The 21,041-nt window shown below is 37.2% G+C and overlaps 2 protein-coding genes across 5 annotated transcripts in view; one reads left to right on the forward strand and one right to left on the reverse strand.

Moving 5' to 3' along the window:
• The window catches only part of FAM227B (family with sequence similarity 227 member B), a 150,432-nt gene extending 131,730 nt beyond the window's left edge, over window positions 1-18,702 (forward strand). The window contains exons 13-16 of the mRNA XM_039889088.1: window positions 1,769-1,931; window positions 11,460-11,535; window positions 15,729-15,798; window positions 18,594-18,702. Coding sequence (XP_039745022.1) covers window positions 1,769-1,931; window positions 11,460-11,535; window positions 15,729-15,798; window positions 18,594-18,677 — 393 coding nt within the window. The 3' untranslated portion in view covers window positions 18,678-18,702. The remainder of the gene's footprint in view (window positions 1-1,768; window positions 1,932-11,459; window positions 11,536-15,728; window positions 15,799-18,593) is intronic.
• The window catches only part of GALK2 (galactokinase 2), a 105,488-nt gene continuing 100,520 nt past the window's right edge, over window positions 16,074-21,041 (reverse strand). For 2 of the 4 annotated variants that reach the window (XM_039889084.1, XM_039889082.1), the window contains one exon: window positions 16,074-19,285. In XM_039889084.1, coding sequence (XP_039745018.1) covers window positions 19,078-19,285 — 208 coding nt within the window. In that variant the 3' untranslated portion in view covers window positions 16,074-19,077. The remainder of the gene's footprint in view (window positions 19,286-21,041) is intronic. The other 2 variants (XM_039889083.1, XM_039889085.1) reach the window with 1 other exon arrangement.

Raw genomic sequence — 21,041 nt, forward strand, 5'->3', positions numbered from 1 at the left:
ACATAAAGAAGAATTTTTAAGCACCAGGTTGTCTAAATGCTGACGAGGTGCCTCCGGTTTCCTAATATCCATATGAGCATTGGCAGGACACACATTAAAACCTCAAAAAATCAAAGTTTCACTTTGTAGTCATTGTCAGCAATCACCCTTTAATAAATCAGAGAAAAAAACTGAGCACCAAAACAACCCCTTGGGCTTTCTGGATCATCCCTTGTGACTCCAAAGGATTCTTCTTATAGGATTGTTTGGTTCTTCAAATTTAGTACTAAGTTGATTTTTGACTATAAATTCCTCTTTATGGAATCAAAGTTCTCTGACAATTTTCTGTCCTATCAAGTGAATGGAAGCAATGGGGCTTCTGTTAATGATTTTGGTTCTTTTGAATGTCTCTAGCAAGAGTTCTTTGGGCAACAGGGGACTTTTTGCTTTAAAGTATCTAAGAAAATGGCTGAGGCTATACAAAACACTGTATTTAATACCTCGTTCTGCTCTTGCCTGGTTGAATTACTCTTTAAAAATCAGGGATTAAGGAAGAAAGAGCTGTGAACTGTGGTTTTCCTAAATTAGAAACTGATAACTGCAGGAAAAACTAACAGAAATGTCTATTTCTAGTACCTCAGTAAGCTAGAGTTTCTATCTTACAATACTCAAGGCAAAAGCCAGAAAAGGGGTCATAAAATGTTCTTTTGAGACAGGCAAAATTTCCTTTTAATTTAAATGGAGCTTGGCCTGGTTTTGCATGCAATTTAAAAATCAGGCTAGATATAACCTGATGTAAATTGTCATGCACAATTAAGATGAAGGAAATCATGTATAACGTAGAAAATACATCTGATATTGACATTAAGTTTTCACTATCAAAGAATTGCTTTCGATTATCATAGTCCCACTTTTTAAAATAATTCTCAGGCAGCTATGAATGAATACAATGAAAAAGTGACCATTAGCAAAATAAACACAAGAGAATTTTATGTATCAGTAAAAGCGAATGAGAATAAAATCTTATTTCCCCACAGGAAATGGAATCAATAATAAATCTCTAATCTAGACATTCCAAAAATTAAGAAAAGTCAACATATGAGTAGTTGCTATAATGAACCTGTCTCCCACAAGAAACCAGTAATAGAATCTTGGATTAATTATATTTATAGTTATTTTTTCCCTGACATAAAATTCGTAGTCAACCGTTTTTTCCATTGGCACTTCAATTATGTTATCTAACTGCCTCTGACCCCTTTGTTCTGATAAGAATTTAGCTATTAATCTTATTAAGGTTTCCTTATATGTTGTTTTTCTCTTACTGTTTTTGAGATTTCTCATTTTTCTTTTCTTTCAGTACTTTGACTCTATGTCTAGGTATGAATTTATCCTACCTGAAGTTAAGCTTCTTGGATGTGTTTTTCATAAAATTTGGAAAGTTTTAGTCATTATTTCTTCATATATATTTTCCTGTCCCTTTTTCTAGGGCTCTATTAATTTTTCTTTATTTGTTTTTCTTCCTATTCTTCAGATAGAATAATCTCTATTGACCAATCTTCAAGCTTGCTGATAAAGCAAATGGGTAGGAGAGCTTTATGAAATTACTCATAGACTCATAGTTAGTAAATTTCTTTAATTAAAAAGGTGTTCTGCAGAATTTACTTTTATTTATTTTAATATATTATATAGTAATATTATTTATAGCTATAATGCTGTTATGTTTTCTTTAAATGTTCTTTAAAAACATACAGAAGTAATAACTGACTTGACTTTTTTCTTCCTCTCACAGTCCCATTATTGTAGTCCTGGTCCAGAGTTTTACCGTGTGCTCTTAAATATTGGAAGTCAGAGTCCACTAATTTTACATTATCTTAAGATGCATGAACTAGCTGGCATTTCCAAAGCCCCTAGAAAAAGCAAGATGAAATTCACTGCAATATTGCGAGAACCATATCCTTTTTTTTTAAGCTTTGCTATAATGAGATGTTTCTAAAATAGTCAAAACTTTTAACTAAAAGTCTCAATTAACAAAAAAACTCAAAGCATTTTTCAGCCAATGTTTTTATTTAGCATTTAATTATGTTCAAAACTTTTGTAACATGTTCAGTTAAATTATTTTCTCATTTAGATTTAAGACTATGATTTTACATATAATATAATGTAAATGTAGTTGTACTCACAAGGGTGTTCATGATTCTGAGAGAATTTTTAATGTCCATTTATAAAGAAAAAGATAAACTTCTTTACTGAGTTGTGCATTAAATCATTATCAGTAGAAACTGAATATTTTTATGAATGATCTTTGAATTTTTTTTAAAAACTTGATCACATAGTATTAAAGTTATAAGTAAAATGGGAAAAAAACTTTGACTTCTATGTGCACCTTTAAACTATGTAGAATCTTGTGCAAAATATATTTGGAGCTCCTAATTTTCCCTTCTCACATTATCTGCATTTTTATAAACCATTTCAAGTCCTTTATGTCCTTGAGAGTAAACTAACATAGAAGTAACCAAAAATCCAACCATTTTTTCCATGTAAAACACAAATTATTAAAAACAAAACAAAACAAAAAAAACTCAGGAACAAAATGTTAGTGTAGTTTGTGTGGATTCTGTTAAAAAACAAAGTCTATAGGCTTTATCTGTATTTCTAACTTAAGTTTAGGACATTCACATTCAGTTGCAGTTTAGAAAAAATCTGGACTCAGTGCAGTGTCTTAATGAGTGCATTGTATTACTATAAACACACACTCCGACCATCACACATGCAAATACAGACTTTCATATGTAAAAACTTTTAGGGGTGTATTATTAAACTCTGTAATTGAAAATAATGTGGGATATATCAACATCGATCCCAGAATAAAAATAAAAGCTATACAAAGAAGTCATCTGTTGTGAATTATCTGTGACGTGGAAAGAGCAAGTAGTCAACAGTGAAAAAAAAAGGAAGAAACTCTGAGACTCATAAAAGGTTGCCAGCTCTGTATAACACTCCATTTTCACACAGAGTCCAGTGGGAAAATCTTAGAGCCATGTACAACTTCTTTTCACTTTTACTTATTAAAAGATTGCTAATAATCTTTGTCACATGTGCACTCATAGACTTTTTCTCAGCAACATGTAACAACTTGTGAATTGTTACTAAAGTTACTATCAATTGTATTTTTCTTTTCAAATAAGTGACATTTGAGTTAATTAACATATACTAAGAATCCAATAATTATATTTTTTAAATGATAAATTAGCTAAAAGACAAATGTCCAAAAAAAACTTCTAAACCAGAAAACTCCATTCTAGTTATTTTTCCAATAAAAATAACATATAATACTTTTTTCCCTCAGTCTTTCTAAAATTCTCAATGTGAAGTGAATAGGAAAGCCTACACTGCTAGAAAGTTTATCCCATTATTTACAAAAACAATTAACCCTCACTTTCCTTTAGCTTCAAAAATAGGCATGTGAACATTCCAATATTATTTGTTAATGAGACCTTTTAGATAATAGAAACCAGATGTTAGTTGCCCGAATGGGAGGTCTTTTAAAAATCCTTTTTGTTGAAAACACCCAGCCCTTAAAGCCCTGTGGCAACACAGACTCCTTTCACCAAAACACGATGAAGGACTGATGTTTCCTCTAGTTGTCTGCAAAGAAGAAAAACAGGGACATGGTACACTAAGGCCGGAAAAAAGAAAAGAATGAAGAGAGGGGTTGAGGAAGTGGAGAAGAAACCTAAAATCCTTTGTTCCATTGAAGAGGCCTCTTCAGCCGTGTGGGGGAAAAAATTACTCCAATTTTTGCCTATCCTCCATTTGTATCAATCAATCAATCAAGCAGATGGATTGGACTAGATAAATTTCAAGTCCCTTTGAATCCTGAGATATATGATTCTGTTGGAGGAATTTGACTTTCCACATCATCAATGGATGAATTGGTAAATAGCTTGATTTTTCCCTGAAATGACCACAGTCTCCTTTTGTCAACTCTTCTGTGTTCTTCTGAGGCTACACTAAGGAAAAAAAATCATAGACATCATTTTTCTATTCTCAGCTATCGGCTCTCCTAAAAGACAACCAGAGTAACCTATTGACCAAAGTTTAGTAGACTTACTGTAATAAGAGAGAACACCAACTTAACAGAGCTTTAGTAGTGTCTCAAAATGGGTAAATTCAGGGATGATGTTTATGAGGTTGTAGGGCCTGAACTGGATGATTTTGAGGCAGGGAATTGTTTGGGATTGGGCAGAGCTTAATGATATTATAAGTTTGAATTGGTAGGCCCAGTAAAGTAGGGTCTTGAAGTAAGCTTTGATGAGCAAACTATTTTAGCTGGTTCAAAGCCTTATCTTTTAGGAGAAAGCAAGTATCTTAAGTAATTTTTGCTTGTTCTCATCATAGTTAAATATAGAGACAAGAAAAAAGTATGCACAGTCCTTGAATTTCACAACATGGGAACAGCAATGACATCAGCATCATGGCTGAATAAGACATCCCTTGCTCATGTTCCCCACCTCAACAACAACAATGTGGCATCCACCTATGAACAAAAAGTGCCTTTGTGGAACCTGTGGGATCTGGCAGCATTCACCAGGGGAACCAAGAGAAGTCTCACTCACCTGTGCATCAGGAATACACATACAGATCTCAGTCTCAGCTTTGGACCTTATAGTGGCCTGTGAATGGGCTCTAGTGCTTCTTGGCCACTGTCTGGGAACCCCCGGAAAACACTGTGGAAGTCCAGATTTCCAGCAGAAGAATTCCAGCACACCATCGGGCAAAACGATATGAGTGTGGACGCATTGGAGAGGGTAAAAGGAACAGTTTGACTTTGCTCTTCTTGCAAGGTGGCACAGCTTAGGGCCAAGAGAAATCTTCTTGGCCTGTGAGTTTTCATGAGGAGGAAAGTGAGACCTTGTCAGTGAACACCTGGCTTCCTTAACTGTTCAGTCGCCGCCAAAAAAGACTCATTTTTCCCTTGCCCCATTCTGAGTACTGAATGGTGAGCTGTATGACTTGGTGGTGGGGGCTCAGAGGCTAAGAGAGTGGCAAATAGGCCTCCCCAAGGGCATTAAATGGATGTGGATTCTACTAACCATGTCATAGATTCCATCGAGAAGCCTATGAGCTGCTGGGGATACCTCACCTAGAGATCCCCCTAACTGGCCCATGAGCACCCCCAGTGCTCCATGTGCCTCACCTACATACACAGTCACAACTGCGGCCAACTCCCAGCGGCAATGACAAGAGTGAGCTTTGGCAGATGGCTAGTGAGAACACATTAAAAGTCTGTGTCGGCCCAAATTTGTGGGCCAGGGAGAGACCACAAACTTCAGCTTTAGTTAGTACCACCTTTGAGAAAACAAAAGGAAGGCCATCAACACTCATTCTGGTGTGTTGCAGGATGGCAGAAGGCATAAAAGCTTAAGAATTCTGCCAGAAGAGGGAGAAGTGTGGAGCAGGTGTATCAATAGAAGTTCTAAGAAAAATTCAGAATCTCCAGCAGGGCTGACAATGATGTTGGTTTTAGTTCTCACCATTACAGATAAAACAGTTTGTGTCAGTCACCTAAAATAACCTAATAAATCTCGTGCTGGGCTCTCAAAGATTCCTTAAAGGACCAGATTTCAAATTTTTAAAAATATATTTAAGACTTATTTAGTAGAACACTTTATAAACAGAAAAACATCATGGAGGCATAATAGGAGACAGGATACCTGAGGTATTTAAATTTTGCTCTTAGAAGAGAAAAGGAAATTTTGTTTATTTTTAGATGACTTTTAATTGAAACTATTCTGAACTTTGCTGACTAAGTTGCTAAATTTCCTCTCTGCTGGTGAAGAATGGGACCAAGTTTTAAAAAAAAAAAGTGGTGGAGGGGAAGAGAAATGAACTTTTTAAAATAAAATAGAACTTGGGGAACAAAGGGGTTCTGTTTCCCATGGGTAAGCGTGTGCACGTGTATTGTAAGGATTTTGTATCCACCTTAAGCCAGAGACAATTACAAAATTGCTTGTAAGATCCTGCTCTTTTTTTTTTTTTTTTACAGACTTAGTTTAAGTTCTAGTTGGAGTTTTTCTTTTCTTTTAATAAAATATACAAAACACAAACCATAATTCAGCCAACTTGTTATTAAACTAACTAATGAAATGAATAGAAGAACTTAGTTGCCTTAGGTAATCAGATTCCAGGGAGTGGGTTGTATCAATTTTTTAGCCACAGTTTGCACTTTAGATTATAAACATGGCTCAATGGAAAAATAAGAGAGGGAGCAGGAGGGATTTTAATCCTGGAAAGTTAGTAATAGTTTGTTTTTGTTTTTGTTTTCAATTTAGTACAAATGTGGTAAAGCCCAATTTGTATAAAATAAGAGGAGAAAACTTTATTTTCAAATTGTTTAAATGCTCTTTAAATGTTGAAAAAATGGATATTCTTACTATACAGGTTATTGGTCAAAAACAAAAAACAAACAAACAAAACCCAGATGGAAACATCGTAACTTTTTGAATGCTTAGAATTTAAGACTAAAAAGAAATACCTTAAGTAAATATAAAAAATTGACTAGATTATAATTTTGCATTCACCCAACCCATTTCTTCTTCTAGGAGGTGGGCAGGCAAAGAAAAAAACTAAATAACACCTACACTGTTACTATGCATTCAACCCATAAAAATCACTGCCAGTTTATGACTCTGAGTGATTCTTCTGTAAGATGCTCCAGGATATCAGAAAGTGGAAATCCTATCTTAGCTTAGAGCTGAAGTCACGTATTTAAGGAAAAACCAAATCGACTTTTTGGATGGTGGCCCCATACGTATTTGTTCTCTGTTGTGTTACCAATATTCCAATTTGGTCAATCTCAAGGAAGTGGAATCTCCAGAATTTCTATCTTTAGAAGACTGGCTTAGATATTCAATCTAGCCACAAGCATGAGACTAAGGAACTTGTCCCAAATTTGTATTTGCAAAGCAAACTCAAAGTTTGTATGTTGATTTAGAATAGCTTTGTCGGGGAGGGAGGAGTTGATGGAAATATGGGGATAGCTAAAGTCCTTCCAAGCAATCCTTGGAGCTGCCTCTGTCGAAGGACACGTTATAAAAACGGTGGAATCTCTGTAAATCAACGATTTGTTTATCTAGCCTTATCAGGGAGAGAACTGTTGCCCATAACTAAATGTCCCAAGTAACAAAAGCCAACCATTTGTAGCACCAAAACTTTTTATGTTAACCATTTTTAATGAAAAATTTTCTTAAAGGTATATCACACTTCTCTAACTGCTTAAACAATATAGCAAAACATAATTAACTGTGTGATAATGACCGGGTTTCTCAAGATGAAATCCGTGCCTCAGCTGTATCGAGATATCGATAAGAATGCTTTATTCAGCAGGCGAAGAATAGTAAACACTTCCTAAGTACCTATTACACACCAGCGCTGGTACTAGTGTGAAGGTGTCAAACAATCAGACAGCAAAGACAGGAATGGTGTCACTAGTGACAGAATCTTACATAAGGTGCCATAACAGCACAGAGTGCCTTTATTCAGTTTGAGACAGTCTTGCACTGAGAAAGAACAGATTGCTAGGCTTGTATAGCCTTTTTGTCTGTTTTCATAATTTTGTCTCCTACTTCAAAAACTGCCTGCTTGGCTCTTCTCGTTTCTACTAAGTCCTTAAAGCCAAACACCATGTCTTACTCATCTTCATGTCTCAATGCCTAATGAAAGTTCTGGCAAGCTTGCCGAATGTTTTTAGTTAAATCTGTGTTAATATTTCCAGTAGCCTTATTTCCTCAATTTTCTAGATGATGCTACAAAACTGCTGCTAATGATGTGTGAAACTTACTAAAACAGCAAAATTATTTTACACATAATATAAAATAGGCCATATAGAATCCTAGTGAGATTCCAACAGTGGTACTATCTCACATAGAATAAGGCACATGTGCATAGTAATAACTTTTTAAAAAAATTTTTGGATACATGGCTATGTTGTGGATATTTAACACTCCTACAAATTCAGCATCAAACTATTCGAAGTGTAAGCAAAGGTAAACATTATGCAGAATATAACTTCTCTAAGGTTAGTTTGGGCTACTTGCTAATAAGTTATTTCGAGAATTTAGAATTAAGAATTAAATGAATTCTGGTGTATAAAGGAAGAGATTCTGGCCACCACTTGCTGCCTAAGTTTCTTTTACTTCTTATACAATAGCATTATGTGTAGAATGGAGACTTTGGCTTTAAACCTGGTAATCTCGTAAGCAACTCAGGGTACTCCAAGGAATATCCTTAAGGAATATGAAGTAGACCGCAAAGCTTCCTGCAGCCTAATTCTAGGACAACACCTTTGGCAGATGGGAGTAAAATTTGCCTCCGGGACATTCTTTTCCTGAGTCTCACACATACCCAAGCTCTCAAAGACAATACTTCCTTCTCTTCTACAAGCCTCAGTCTCTTCATCTATAATACAATCAAATTGAACCCTATGATTTCTAAGGTTCATTGTTTCTCTAATACCATGTGATTCTAAATGGAGATCAAAGACTCCAGAATCTGGGGTCTCTGATGTCTTGAGGCTTCTAGGATGTCTCCAGGCCTTGGTGTGTCACATTCCAAACACAACTGTCATGAAGTCCTAGAACAAGACCATTTTATTTGTACCCAAATAGCTCCTTACCCATTTAGTGGCTTTGCCATATAACCTCCGTGTAGGAGTACATGAGAAAATAAGTGTGAGGTCCGTTCAAACAGTGGAATCGGAAAACATGTTGCCGCAGTCATCCCCAAGGAATAGAATATAGCCATTCATCATCATTTATAAGCTTTGAGTACTCAATTTTTCTACAGTTGGGAAAAATTGATGGCTTTAAGTATGCGAAGAGAATAAAAATTAACATATTCATTAACAAACATTAATTAACAGAAGTCTACTGACAACCATCACCATTAAATAGTGCAAGAAAATGCTGAGGTCTTAGTCAACACCAACATCATACAGCTCAGAACCTCATTACACAACACACATGTACAACTGTGACGAAATTTTGTGGACAATGAAAATGACTTTATAAATAATGTATACCTAGTTCATTTCAATAAATGACATACGTTTGAAATTAATTTATAATAGTTATTCGTCTCAATACTAATAGTATATAATGAATGCGTAATGCAAAGAAAATCTAATTCGTTCAGAGTGACAAACATATCATCCTCCTCACAAATACTTCATTATGGAAACCATACTCAAGAGCACAAAATAACTTTGTAGAAGGATAAAGTCCTTGAAAGTCTAACAGGCACTTGAGGAAGAAATTAAATATTAGCAGGAAATAGCTGCAGGCAAATTAGATTTCAGCAGCTCAAGAACATGTATACTTGAGGAAAAGTGTATCTCATTAGTTGTGCAAGTCATTCTACAAGAAGAATGATGTCCAATTTTTTGTGACTTTCACTCAGAGAAGATCTTAGACTTTCAGTCACTTTATGTAGCAAGGGGAGTAAGGCAGATATTAAAAGTAGCCTGATACCTTCAGGTATCACTGGTTTCGAGAAGATTACTAAGCCTTCTCTTCTAATGTTGCTGGACTTCTTTATGGTCTCTGACAGATGGGGAAAAAACTAAAACTGGAACTCAGGCATAAATGAGACTGCAGGCCTCTTCCTTAGGTAATGAACAGGATTACTGCCTCTTTTAGGCCATGTGCATCACACTAGCCCCAAGCTAGGCAAGACTTGGGCTATCTTTTTCCAGAATTCAGAGAGACCTGAGTCAGGAGAGACATGAGCCTCCCTTGGTAGACTCTCAGGGGAAGAAATGTCATATTGAAACACACATTGGAGAAGAGAAGAGAAGAGAAATTGGTGATTTCATATAAGAAAACCCAGCGGTGTGTGCACCACGTTGATGATTGTGATGGCAATAGAGCCCATCCGATATGTACACTCAATGAAATCTTTAGCAAACACTAAAATAGTTAGTACAAACATAGATGTGTGGGGAAATTATGATACTATGTTGGGTAAAGAAAGCAACTACACCATTATAACAATAAAATAAAATAGATATTTGTATATGACAGATGGAGAGATAACATAGAAAATTGAAAATAGTTTTATGTTTTGGAAGTGGGGTTATGGGAGAATTTTTTATTTTGATTAATGCTGTTAAAATATCTTGTACAATAATATTTTTTAAGTCTTGCCGAAACATTTGTCAAAATGAGTAAATTTTGGAAGGTTTCGTTTTTCTCTGCTTTCATTGTTTAAAGTGAGGCTTCCACTCTTCCCTTTTAAGTTTGAGGACTAATGTATCCTTAATGTTGTTGTTCATTGAATAGTCAAATATAATACTTATGTGGAATGAAATCTCAAAGCCAAAGTTTGAAAGTAACACGGATCCAGCCTAAGGAAGTTTTATCTTGAAATTTTACCATTTGGATTTGATTCATATCAAGAGAAAAACTGTAGGTCATATGGGCACTTACTCTAGGAATGTCATTTAGAACATTCTTGAAGACAAGGAAATTTTGTACAGTGCGATCACAATTCGTGAAAAATCCACTGGGCTTCTCCTAACATTCTTACGCCAGATATGTAAGATTAAAATGAACATCAAGGATAGCCCTGAAATAGAACATAAATATTTTTCAAATGAGCAAATTGCATTTAGAGAAAGATAGAGGTAATACTGAAATGTGGTTCAGGGTGGGGAGTGGGCCAAAGGAGGAGAGTGTCATCAAATCCTGTGTCTTAGTGATCGCAGAGAGTTAAGGGCTCCTAGTTTTCAGTAAGCCTAAGGTCTTAACACACGTGAGGGATGCCTCCTTGAGTCATCTGCCAATTGCTGCTTCAGAAGGAAAGTGTCTGCTTTGCCAGACACAGACACAGGTTAAGACCAGGGTCAGGGACACAGCCACAGGCTGTACAAGTAACAGAGAGGACAAAGAGCCCCATCTTCATTGACAGCACTTACTCGAACCTCTTCCTATCTTTCCTCATGCAGAAAGCAGAGCCCAGGCTAACTGAGGCAGCCAACACTTGCTGCCAGTCACCTCCAGAGCCTCTCAGAGGTTAAGAGACTTTGAGGTTCTCAGTATATATAGAAATAAAATATCTAAAGAGGGCTACAAAAATTGTGTTACATTTTTACTATTTACATTTAACAGATTGCTACTTTTAAAGCACACCCAAAAAAATTTTTTTAATGGTAATTACAGGATTTATGAAACTCTTAAGTCCTAGTGCTCTATGGATGGTGTAGTCCAGATAATGGGATGGAAGTTTAAAGTGGTCTGATGGGTACTGTCTTTTTTCTGTCCTCTCAGTATAACTCCAGACAAAATATTCATGTTTACACTTGAGACCCTTCATGACTGGGAAGCCCAGGCTAAAGCCCCCTGGTTCCCCCTGTCAAAAAGACTGTTCATCTTTCTCAAGTGTTCCTAATTGGAAATCTTTCCTTAATGATAAGTCCATCACACCACCTGCTCCAACTTACTATGATATTATCAAGGAAGCAAAAAGAAAATTTGCAAGAAACCAAAAGGATTTTAGGATGTAAGTTGATGCTTAGTATTGTTAAATATAAAATTGTAGACTCCTTTTAAAACTAGAAATGATCTTAGAAATCATCTGTACCAGCTGTCCCCAACCTTTTTGGCACCAGGGACAGGTGCTCTTATAAGAATCTAATGCCTGATGACTGAGGTGGAGCTGAGGTGGTGATGCTAGCGCTGGGGAGTGGCTGCAAATACAGATGAAGCTTCTCTCATGCTGCTCATCTCCTGCTGGGCATCTCGGTTTCTAACAGGCCACAGACTGGTACCAGTCCAAGAAGCACAGGGGTTGGGGACCCTTGACCTATACTGAGCTGCTCATTTCACTGATGAGAATTACCTTCCAGCATCTTATAAATCAGAGATTCTTTTCAGGTAAGTGTTAAGGATGTATCATAACCATGGAGCCACTGCAAGTGTCAGGAATTGAAGGAAGGAAGGACTGGGGGGATGTGACCCCAACATGGAATGACTATGTTACTGGGGGATACACCCCAACATGGAGAGGCCAGGAGAGAGCTCTAGACACTAGAGATTGGAGTATTTATTGTCCATTTACAAAGATGAGCCCTGGGAGAAGAGTAGAAAAGTTGTCTTCAGTGGAAGGAGTTCCCTGGAGCTGGGGTGGCAGCTGGCATGGTATTGAGGAAAGCAAGACAGAGAGGTCTTTTCTAAAATGTTTGCTTGGGGAAACGTTTTCAGTTTTTTGTACTTAATTTAAATGATTATTCGTGACCAGTCATGGTATTCTTATGTGCCAGAAAGTTAGAAATGGCTTAATGAAAGGCTGTCCATCAATTTTTATAAGAACAAATTGGCAGGGTCCAATTCTTCTGCCTATGATATCAAAGTCACTGCCTAGAGGTTTTATTGCCTTAAATGGGAGAAAGGATGGACATCTTCCCTTTTGGGTGCCCGATGCTGTTCAGGAAACATCAGAGAGATAAACGGAAGAGCAGCCAGCTAGTCCCTATCCATCCAGCATGCAGAACAGAAGTCTGAGCCTCGGTTTCCCATGGGTCCCCATTACACACACACACACACACACACACACACACACACACACACACACACAGCCTTTAGATTTCGTATGCTCAGAAGGAAGAACAGGAATGAACACCTTGTAAGAGAGTCCTGTGGAAGCAGCAAGGTGGAGTCCAGTCCATGCTCAGGTGTCATAGTGATGCCTTTGACATATTTATAGGAGAGGATGGATGTGCTGGGGAATTCCTCGCATCCAGTAGCGCATGGGGAGGGCGCACTGAAGAATTGCTTTGTAAAGGACCTCCTGACATGTGGAAGACAGCAAATTGTCGATTTATTCTTTCCCAATTAGAAATGTCTACTTTGTTTTAAAATTTAACTCTAAACTTTGCTTTTACAGAGAAAAGCACAGAATTAATGAAGAAATAAAATTCTTAAGACAGCGGCAGGAAAGAATTGACAAGGAGCTTGATAGGTTTGTTTCTTATTCAACTGTGTAGAGCTTAAAAACATTTTTATTGAACACATGTGTTACATAAAACCACAATGGCTTTATTATGTAAAAATACATCAACTCAAATATCTGCAAAGAGGTTTTCTACTCAACAGTTCATCTGGAGTAACATTTTAACTTTATCCACAGTCACCTATTCTGCTAATTTAATTATTTGCTAAACATTATCATCATCTCCTTTTATTTTACCAGACATAGGACTTTTTAAAAACAAACCCATAACCATGCCCTGCCCTAATGAAAGATGTAAACTAGAAAAATAGCCTACATAGCTGGTCTCTCTTGGGACAGTTCTTTGTCCCCCTTCAGCCCTGTTGGTTTCCCTACACGTACAAACGCCTTTCCCCCACTGAAGCAAGGAAAATTGGGCTCATTTAATTTATTTATTTTATAAATTAGAGTATAAAAAGGAAAACTATAAAATACTGAGACTAACCCACTTCTTCCAATACACCCACGTGCACAAGAATAAGTATCGAATGAGTACAGCCCTTCAAACAAGCCCCCGTGGGAGACCACGACTCTGTGTCAGCCACGCTGCCATACTTCTCATCACTATTCTGGAACTTATAAAGCTAGTCTCCCAGTCACATGAGGAAATCCGACCCCATTACTTTAGAATCTTATCTCACTTTTCACCAAAAATCTTATCACCCAGATTTCCCCTTTGCCACACCTAGATTATAAGAGCTGACTCCAGCTGACTTTTACAAGTTCCTAAAAAATCAAACCTACATAGGACAGGATTTCTCATTACTGAAGATAAGCATAAGAATGTCGAACAGGTTTACAGTCAATGTGCAAGGAGCACTCAAATATGTTTTATGCAATGGCACATTGTTGGAGAAAGTGAAGGGAAAAAATACTCATGTGGATACATGAATCCCATGGGCCTTTTAAGTTTATAAGCACAGCACGTAAATTTCTATCTGTAATCTGAAAATGAGATGACTCAAGGAGAGGAAAAGACTCAAGGAGAGGAAAAGATGGGAGATTAGGTAGTGGTGATGGCTGCAAAACTGTGAATGTACAGTTTGACCCTTGAACCATGCAAGAGTGGCACTGACCCCAGGTGTAGTCAAAAAATCCGCATGATGTTTGACTCCCCAAAACTTAGTTGCCTCTCAATATCTGTGGAGGTTTGGTTCTAGGACCCCTGTGGATACCCAAATCCATGAATGCTCAAGTCTCCTATATAAAATAGCGTAGAGCAATATATACAGTCAGCCCTCTACGTCCACAGACTCCCAACTGCAGATCAAAAACAGTATTTATTGAAAAAAATCCACGTATAAGTGGACCCACGCAGTTCAAACCAGGGTTGTTCAAGGATCAACTGTACTAAAAACCACTGCATTGTATACTTTAACAGGGTGAATTTTATGGTAAGTGACATATCTCAATAAAGCTGTTATTTACCAAAAAAAAAAGGGTGGGGGGGAGGGAGCTTACATGAAAAGAATGAGTTGGAAGATAGATGATTTTAACAAAGTGAGACAAACCAGTCTCAGGATGACTTGCAAGACAAGGAACCTCTAAGAGGGTGCTGTTGAAGAAGGGTTCAGGGATCTTTTGGAGTGTGTCCACCTAGGACTACGAGGAAGAGACCCAAACTGTTAAGGGCAGATTTGAGAAAAAGCAGGGAAGGACAGACCCATAGGAGAAAACTCAGGTTGAGGAGATAAAGTTGGCAGAGATAAAGTAGAGAATAAGTGTTTTATGCAATGAGGGGACATGTGTCAGTCATAGAACACTAAAGCGAGACCTCGAGGAGGTCAACTCATTGTGCCTTCAGGCTAAATGCTAAAGAAACCTGGAGTAGGCCTTGCAAGGGGTTGGCTAATCCAAATGTTATGCTTCAGCAAATTATGATTGGAATTCTCAGACATTTTTACTTCCTACCAATTTCACGGAAGAAATTTAAAAATGTTTCACTTGAAAATTGCCAGTGAAATTAATAGCCTTATATCTTTTTTCATTTCTTTCTCTCATTCGTGTTTCTCTTGCTAATAAAGTTTCTCCCTTGTTCCAATTTCCTATCCTTCCTTGCCTAGGCTATATCTGCTTCTTTCCTCATCCATAGATCTCTGAAGAGCTCCTGATGCCTCGATTCAACTGTTCATCTCCTTCATAAATATTTCTTGAATGAGTATTTGATGACGGAATCACAATACATTCCTGGATTCCCATCCTCAACGAGCTTACAGTCTAGTAAGCGCCCTCGCCCTTCAGCCTTTTCCATTTTTCTCTCTCTCTTTCTCCCCCAGATCTTTACCTTGCTGGTTCCTTTTACTCTTCTGTCTCCACCAACACTTCTTAAAGTCTGCACTGGAGTCTGGCAGTGGGATCAGTTAAGGGAATACTGTGTGAACCATCTCTCTGGAGAGGATGCTTCACTGCTGGGACAGAGTGTCACAGGTGGCTGAAATTTAGGGTTCAGGTCACAGTGCTTGGGTTTAAATCCTCTATTACTTTTAGCTGTATGACTGTGGACAGGTTACTTAACCTATCTAAGTCTATTTCCTCACAATATAATAGTAGTACCTATTTTATAAGATTGTTGTAAGTGTAATTGAATTAATATTTGTAAAGTGCTTACGAGTGCCCAACATATTAAACTCTTTGTAAATGTTGGCTTTTAGTTGGTGTCAGTATAAAAAAAGTTTGGTTAACGATTTTCTTTATTCCATGATTAGACTCCAAGCAAAGGCTACCAAGAAACCTTACGAAGCTGGGGATGACTTTGAGAAGTTCCTACATAACCTGGTATGTTTCTTTTTTGGAAATAATTGATAATGCTCTCTCTAGCTTCTCTTCTATAGACTGGACAATAATAAACAAATATGGTTTCACATCCAAGTTACGGTGGCAAGATAGAATACATTCTTGTTGTTTAATCATTCATATGTACATTTAGTATAATCTCTGTTTTATATGACAACTTCATGCCCACTATCCCCATCCCTTGCTTCTGACCAGGGACAGTTTCTGCAACTGAAAACCTGTAATTGCAGTCAGAATTTCAAATTAACAGAAAACTATTGGTGTTTGAAGTCATGTTTTATTTTCCATTAATAATTCAACAAAAATATATTGGATTCCAATTACTATGTTAGATGAATGGTCCCTACCCTCAGTTGATGGAAACGTAAGACAGAAATGATAAGGTTCTAAACAGGGCTCAAGAGTGAGAAAGAAAAGAAAGGACGCTGCTCCACCTTTCCAGTTTTCTGTGTTCCCTCCTCTTCTGCTTGTGGACAGTCCTGTTAAATCCGAAGGGCCTTCTTCCCTTCCAATAGGCAAGAACATGTACAGATTATTGTACAAGAAATCTGAAAGTTGGACAATGTGATGTCCGAAATAAGAGAAAGGCTTTTATTTTCAGCATATCAGGCTTTCATTCAAAAATCTAGAGCAATCTTCATTGGCTACTGGTGAATGTCAAAAAACAGGGGTCAAATAATCTAATTGATTCTTATATAAGCCAGAAAGGCGTGATAGAAAGGAGTAAAATACCTGGGTGTTTAGTATTAAACAAATAGGACTATACTTACACACACACACACGCGCGCGCGCGCACACACACACACACACACACACAAATTCTTTCTCCCATTTTTCTTGGTATTTCTTAACTACTACTGCTAGAGATATGGGTACAGAGAAATATTTATTTAGTATAAAAATTCCTAAATCCCAGGTGTAGTGGTAAAGGACAAGTTGACTTCAGTTAATAAATGGTAAATGGCCTGAGTATCAAGGAAATTATAAGGCACTGTGAAAACTGTAGCACACTGGAGAGTCTCTGCCTCATCTAAACCAAGCAACTCCTTCCTCAGCTCTAGTTCATTGTTATCCTACAGGAATGGAGGCCAAAGTGTTATCAGATCTTCCACCATCAGTAATCCAGATTCTTCTGTAAAATTTCTGATTAGGAATCAAAGGCCAAACAAAATATATCTGTAGACCAGATATGGCCTATGGGCTATTGGTTTGCAACTCCTGATCTAAATGCTAGACTTAAGAGCTCTTCAAAAGCTGGCTCCAGCCAGTATCGCCAATCTGTTTTTCTCTACTATATCCCAAGGCAAACCCTTCACTTCTACTGAGCCTTCTGAATGTACTATGTTTACCCCTTCTCATATACTTTGCTCATCAGCAATGTCTACTCCCCAGCTTCCAAATTCTACTCATCCTTCAGGGACATGTCCAAATTCCATCTTCTTCATGAAGCTTTTTTCCCAGTGGCCCTAGCACCATCTTTTCTAGACGAGTTTGATACCTCTCATAATTTCTAGAATAACACTTGATGATGGTTTGATTTAAAAGTTCAAATGCAGAGTGAATCCCTGGCTTTGAACAACTATGTCCTGCGAAGCAGGGTGCAAGCTGAAAATTTTTACTTACCTATTGCAAGGAAGAAATCTCATAGTGAGAAATTTAAATACAATAACAAAGCAATAGCAAATGCCTTTTTTTTTTTTTTTACTGTAATGCAGATATCTTTAAAGATTACATACTAACCACAGATCTTCTGTGGGGAATGGAAAGGTATTTAAAAAACAAAGGATTATAATTTTAAATCAATTTAGATTTTGTATTACTGAGTTTTAAAAACTCATAATTTCGACTTAAGCTTTCTCAAATGTTTACCTTTCTGCTAGGAATGAAAATGCACTGGAAGTTTATTTTACATTAGAATAATGGATTTCCTAGTACTTTACATATGACTATTGTCCTTTGAGCAACCAACTTTGATTTGCCTTTGCCTCTATGAAATTGAGATTCAAGATGATAGTGTCCAATCTTTGAATTTCACATCAGTGAACAAAACAAAATTGCGATAATTTTCTGGATAATTCATGCCATAAGACCACTGCTGTCTCAATTATCTGACTACATCACCAAAATGCTTTTCGGTCTAAATCTTCATATAATTCAGGAAGACCCTCCTATCATCTACCCATGAGAGAAAGCCATTCATTTATCAGCACCACATGATGATAAATTGCCATACATTTCTGCCCACTTTGAATAAACATATACAGGCACCCACCAACACCTCTACCCACTCCCAGAACCAACTCTAAGCCTTTTCCTACTCTTACCCGCATATCAGCACACCTTGTGAGACACACAATAAAGGGATGCAAGGTAGTGTTCCCCAGAACAGTAAGCTTGCCTCTGGGAATAGAGAGGCATTTGAGAAAAGGGAGGATAGAGTGGGAAGAAAGTAAACTCCATGAACAAACCGAATTATCTGAATTATCATCCACATAATTCTTTATTTCACTGTGAATAGAGATAAAAACTTAAAGTGTCTTTTATCTAAGGTCTCTGCTAAATGATAGAGAAAGCTCAGGGCCAAAATAATTGAAAGTGATTGTTTATGTGAAATCACATGGTTAAAAAATATTAAATGATTGAGATTTTCTTCCTAAATTCATCTCTTAAAAAATTAAGTAATTCTTCTCATCTTGATAATTGGGGGAATCTCTCACATTCAAGTATGCAATGTCAAGGAAAATCTGTTAATCTTTAATTACGTATTATTTTAAAAGCCTTTCGAAGATCAAGAGAGAGAATTTCTGGCATCACTATCTTCATCAACATCGGAGGACTACAACTTTGAGGACGAATACTAAGAGAAATCAGAAACAAATGATTTAAGAATATTGCATACAATTTAGTTGTACTGGTTTAATTGTAGCAGTATGTTTAATTCGAATCCAATTCATGAGGTCAGTATTGTTTTTTACCATTCATCTTTAGAAATCTTGAAATCAATAAATCCCAGTAAATCATTTTTAAGAGATCTGTCCAACCATAATTTTGGCTCTTATTGGTAGAAAACATATTTTAAGATGGAAAAAATAATCATTATGAAGAATAGAGAGTGTTAGACCATTTCTTTGGAAATACATCTTGATAATAGCAACCGTTCATCATAATATAAAACAGAAAGAGGATTAATTTACTGTGGCATAAGAAGTCCTGCCAGTTCCTAAATGCCCTGAATAGTTTCTCTGAGATTTTTTACATTGCTTAGGCCTCAAGGAAAACCAAAGCCCCGCCTCCAGGTTTAGTAGCAAACAAACTCTGCTTCTCCGGTGCTAGGCTCCTGTTGCTCCTCTGATAATAAGCCTCATGCACATTTGCTAGGAAGCTGTGCAGCTTGTCGGCCGGTACGATTGATACTGTGCAGCCTCCCCATCCTGCTCCAGTAAGTCGTGACCCTTGAGCCCCAAACTTCCTAAAACAATGAGAAAAAAAAATTAGAACCTGTAAATGAAAATGAGAGTGATTTGCCTGGTGCTTATAGAACACACAGCTTACCCAAGTTCTGAAGGCGGAGGAAGGGGAAGGGGATAGGGAGGGAGAGGGGGAGAGAGAGATTATTTTGTGGGTTTTTTCAGTGTTGTCAAACATTTTAGGAAATTAGAAAATTTATACTGTTGCAGAAAGTAATTTGAAATTTAATTATATCTCAAACTAGCCCCTGGTTTTGGCTCTAAATGGCAAGTAATTGCTGTACAACTCTTCACGTGGTGGTGACTTTCTGGAATCTTCAGGAGCTGGTCTGACAACTGGCCTCAGAATTTATCATCAGATGAAATGTGTGATTGGGATAGAAACTCCTATATAAACCACTACATAGCAAGGGGTAATTTTAGTCACCATTAACCAGGCACAGTTTCAAACCTAAGATTTAAACCAAAGCAAGAGATCCTACGCAAAGTATAAGGATCACTCACCTTTAAAAGATGCAGTTTATCCTGACAATAAAAGTTAACATATACTTCCAATTCTTCCACATAAAATTTATTCGAAATTCATAGATTAAAAACTTCATAGGTAATTTAGCACAATTTTGTCCCTTTCTCCATCTACATGACCTACTTTACTTCCTGGAAAATGTCGTATAATATTACCCCTACTCTATCTAGGACATCAGAATTATTGCACACCAGTAATTCATTTTTCCCTCAATGGTTTTCTCAATTAATTTCTTTTCATCATCTATTTCATTCATTAAAATATGCATTTCAAGTGAAAATAGATGTTTAAGTAAAAAAACAAAAATGCTTGCAAATAAATAAAGATTACTCATCTCCTCCTGTCCCTCAAACATTCAGCTTATGACCCATTAGCTAAAACTGAGCCCGGACTCCTAGCTGTAAAGTTTCTTTGACTCTGGGATTCTAGGATTATTCTGAGTTCTCAGGCTGGCAAAGGGTCAGTTTGCAATTTGGTGATTTGAAATTTAAAAAGAAAAATTTGTCATATGCAGCCACATCAAACTCTCTCTCCCTGTGGAGAACACTGAGAGAAACCGAGGTGTCAGCAAGTGTATCTGGGAGACCATGGCATCACCTAGAAAAGAACACTGTGCCCTCTTACTTGATTTTCTAAGACCCAAATTATGCCATTTTGCTGGACTCAAGTCGACCAGGTCTTTTATGGTCTTCAATGGATTTCTAGGCATATTTTCTCACACATTTTCATTTGAACAGTTTTTGAAAGCTGTAATTTTCAAAAGTGAACATAGAGCAACCTGAGAATGTTGTTTCTAAGTGGCTGTAAAATCCATAGGAATTGCGCTGTGTGGGGAGAGAGGAGCTATTTTCTTGAGTATCCTTCCAGTTTCTGGAGAGCAGAAGCTAGAAGTCTTTCTAGGTAAATGCATTTCATTTCTGAGTCTCCAGAGCTGCTCTGTCACGATCCTGCCTGCTGCAAATAAAAATGGACTGGACTACATCAACCACGTGGTCTGAAATCGTCAAGGCTCAAATTTCCCAAAAAGAGAATCATAAGTGTTCTTATAAATAACCTTCTGCCCTGAGTCAATGGCACTTGTGATCACAAATCAGGGTCTGCCCCCAGCAGCTGGTCAGCATCCTGCCTAGCTATACACACTCACAGGACACGAAGGCCCTGTCTGCTGTGTTCCCCACTGGTGTTTAACATGCCCTTTGGCATATGCCATAGAAATTATGAGAGAGATCTAC

Source organism: Pteropus medius, unplaced genomic scaffold, assembly GCF_902729225.1.
Source record: "Pteropus medius unplaced genomic scaffold, Ma_sr-lr_union100, whole genome shotgun sequence".
NCBI classification, from domain to species: Eukaryota; Metazoa; Chordata; class Mammalia; order Chiroptera; family Pteropodidae; genus Pteropus; species Pteropus medius.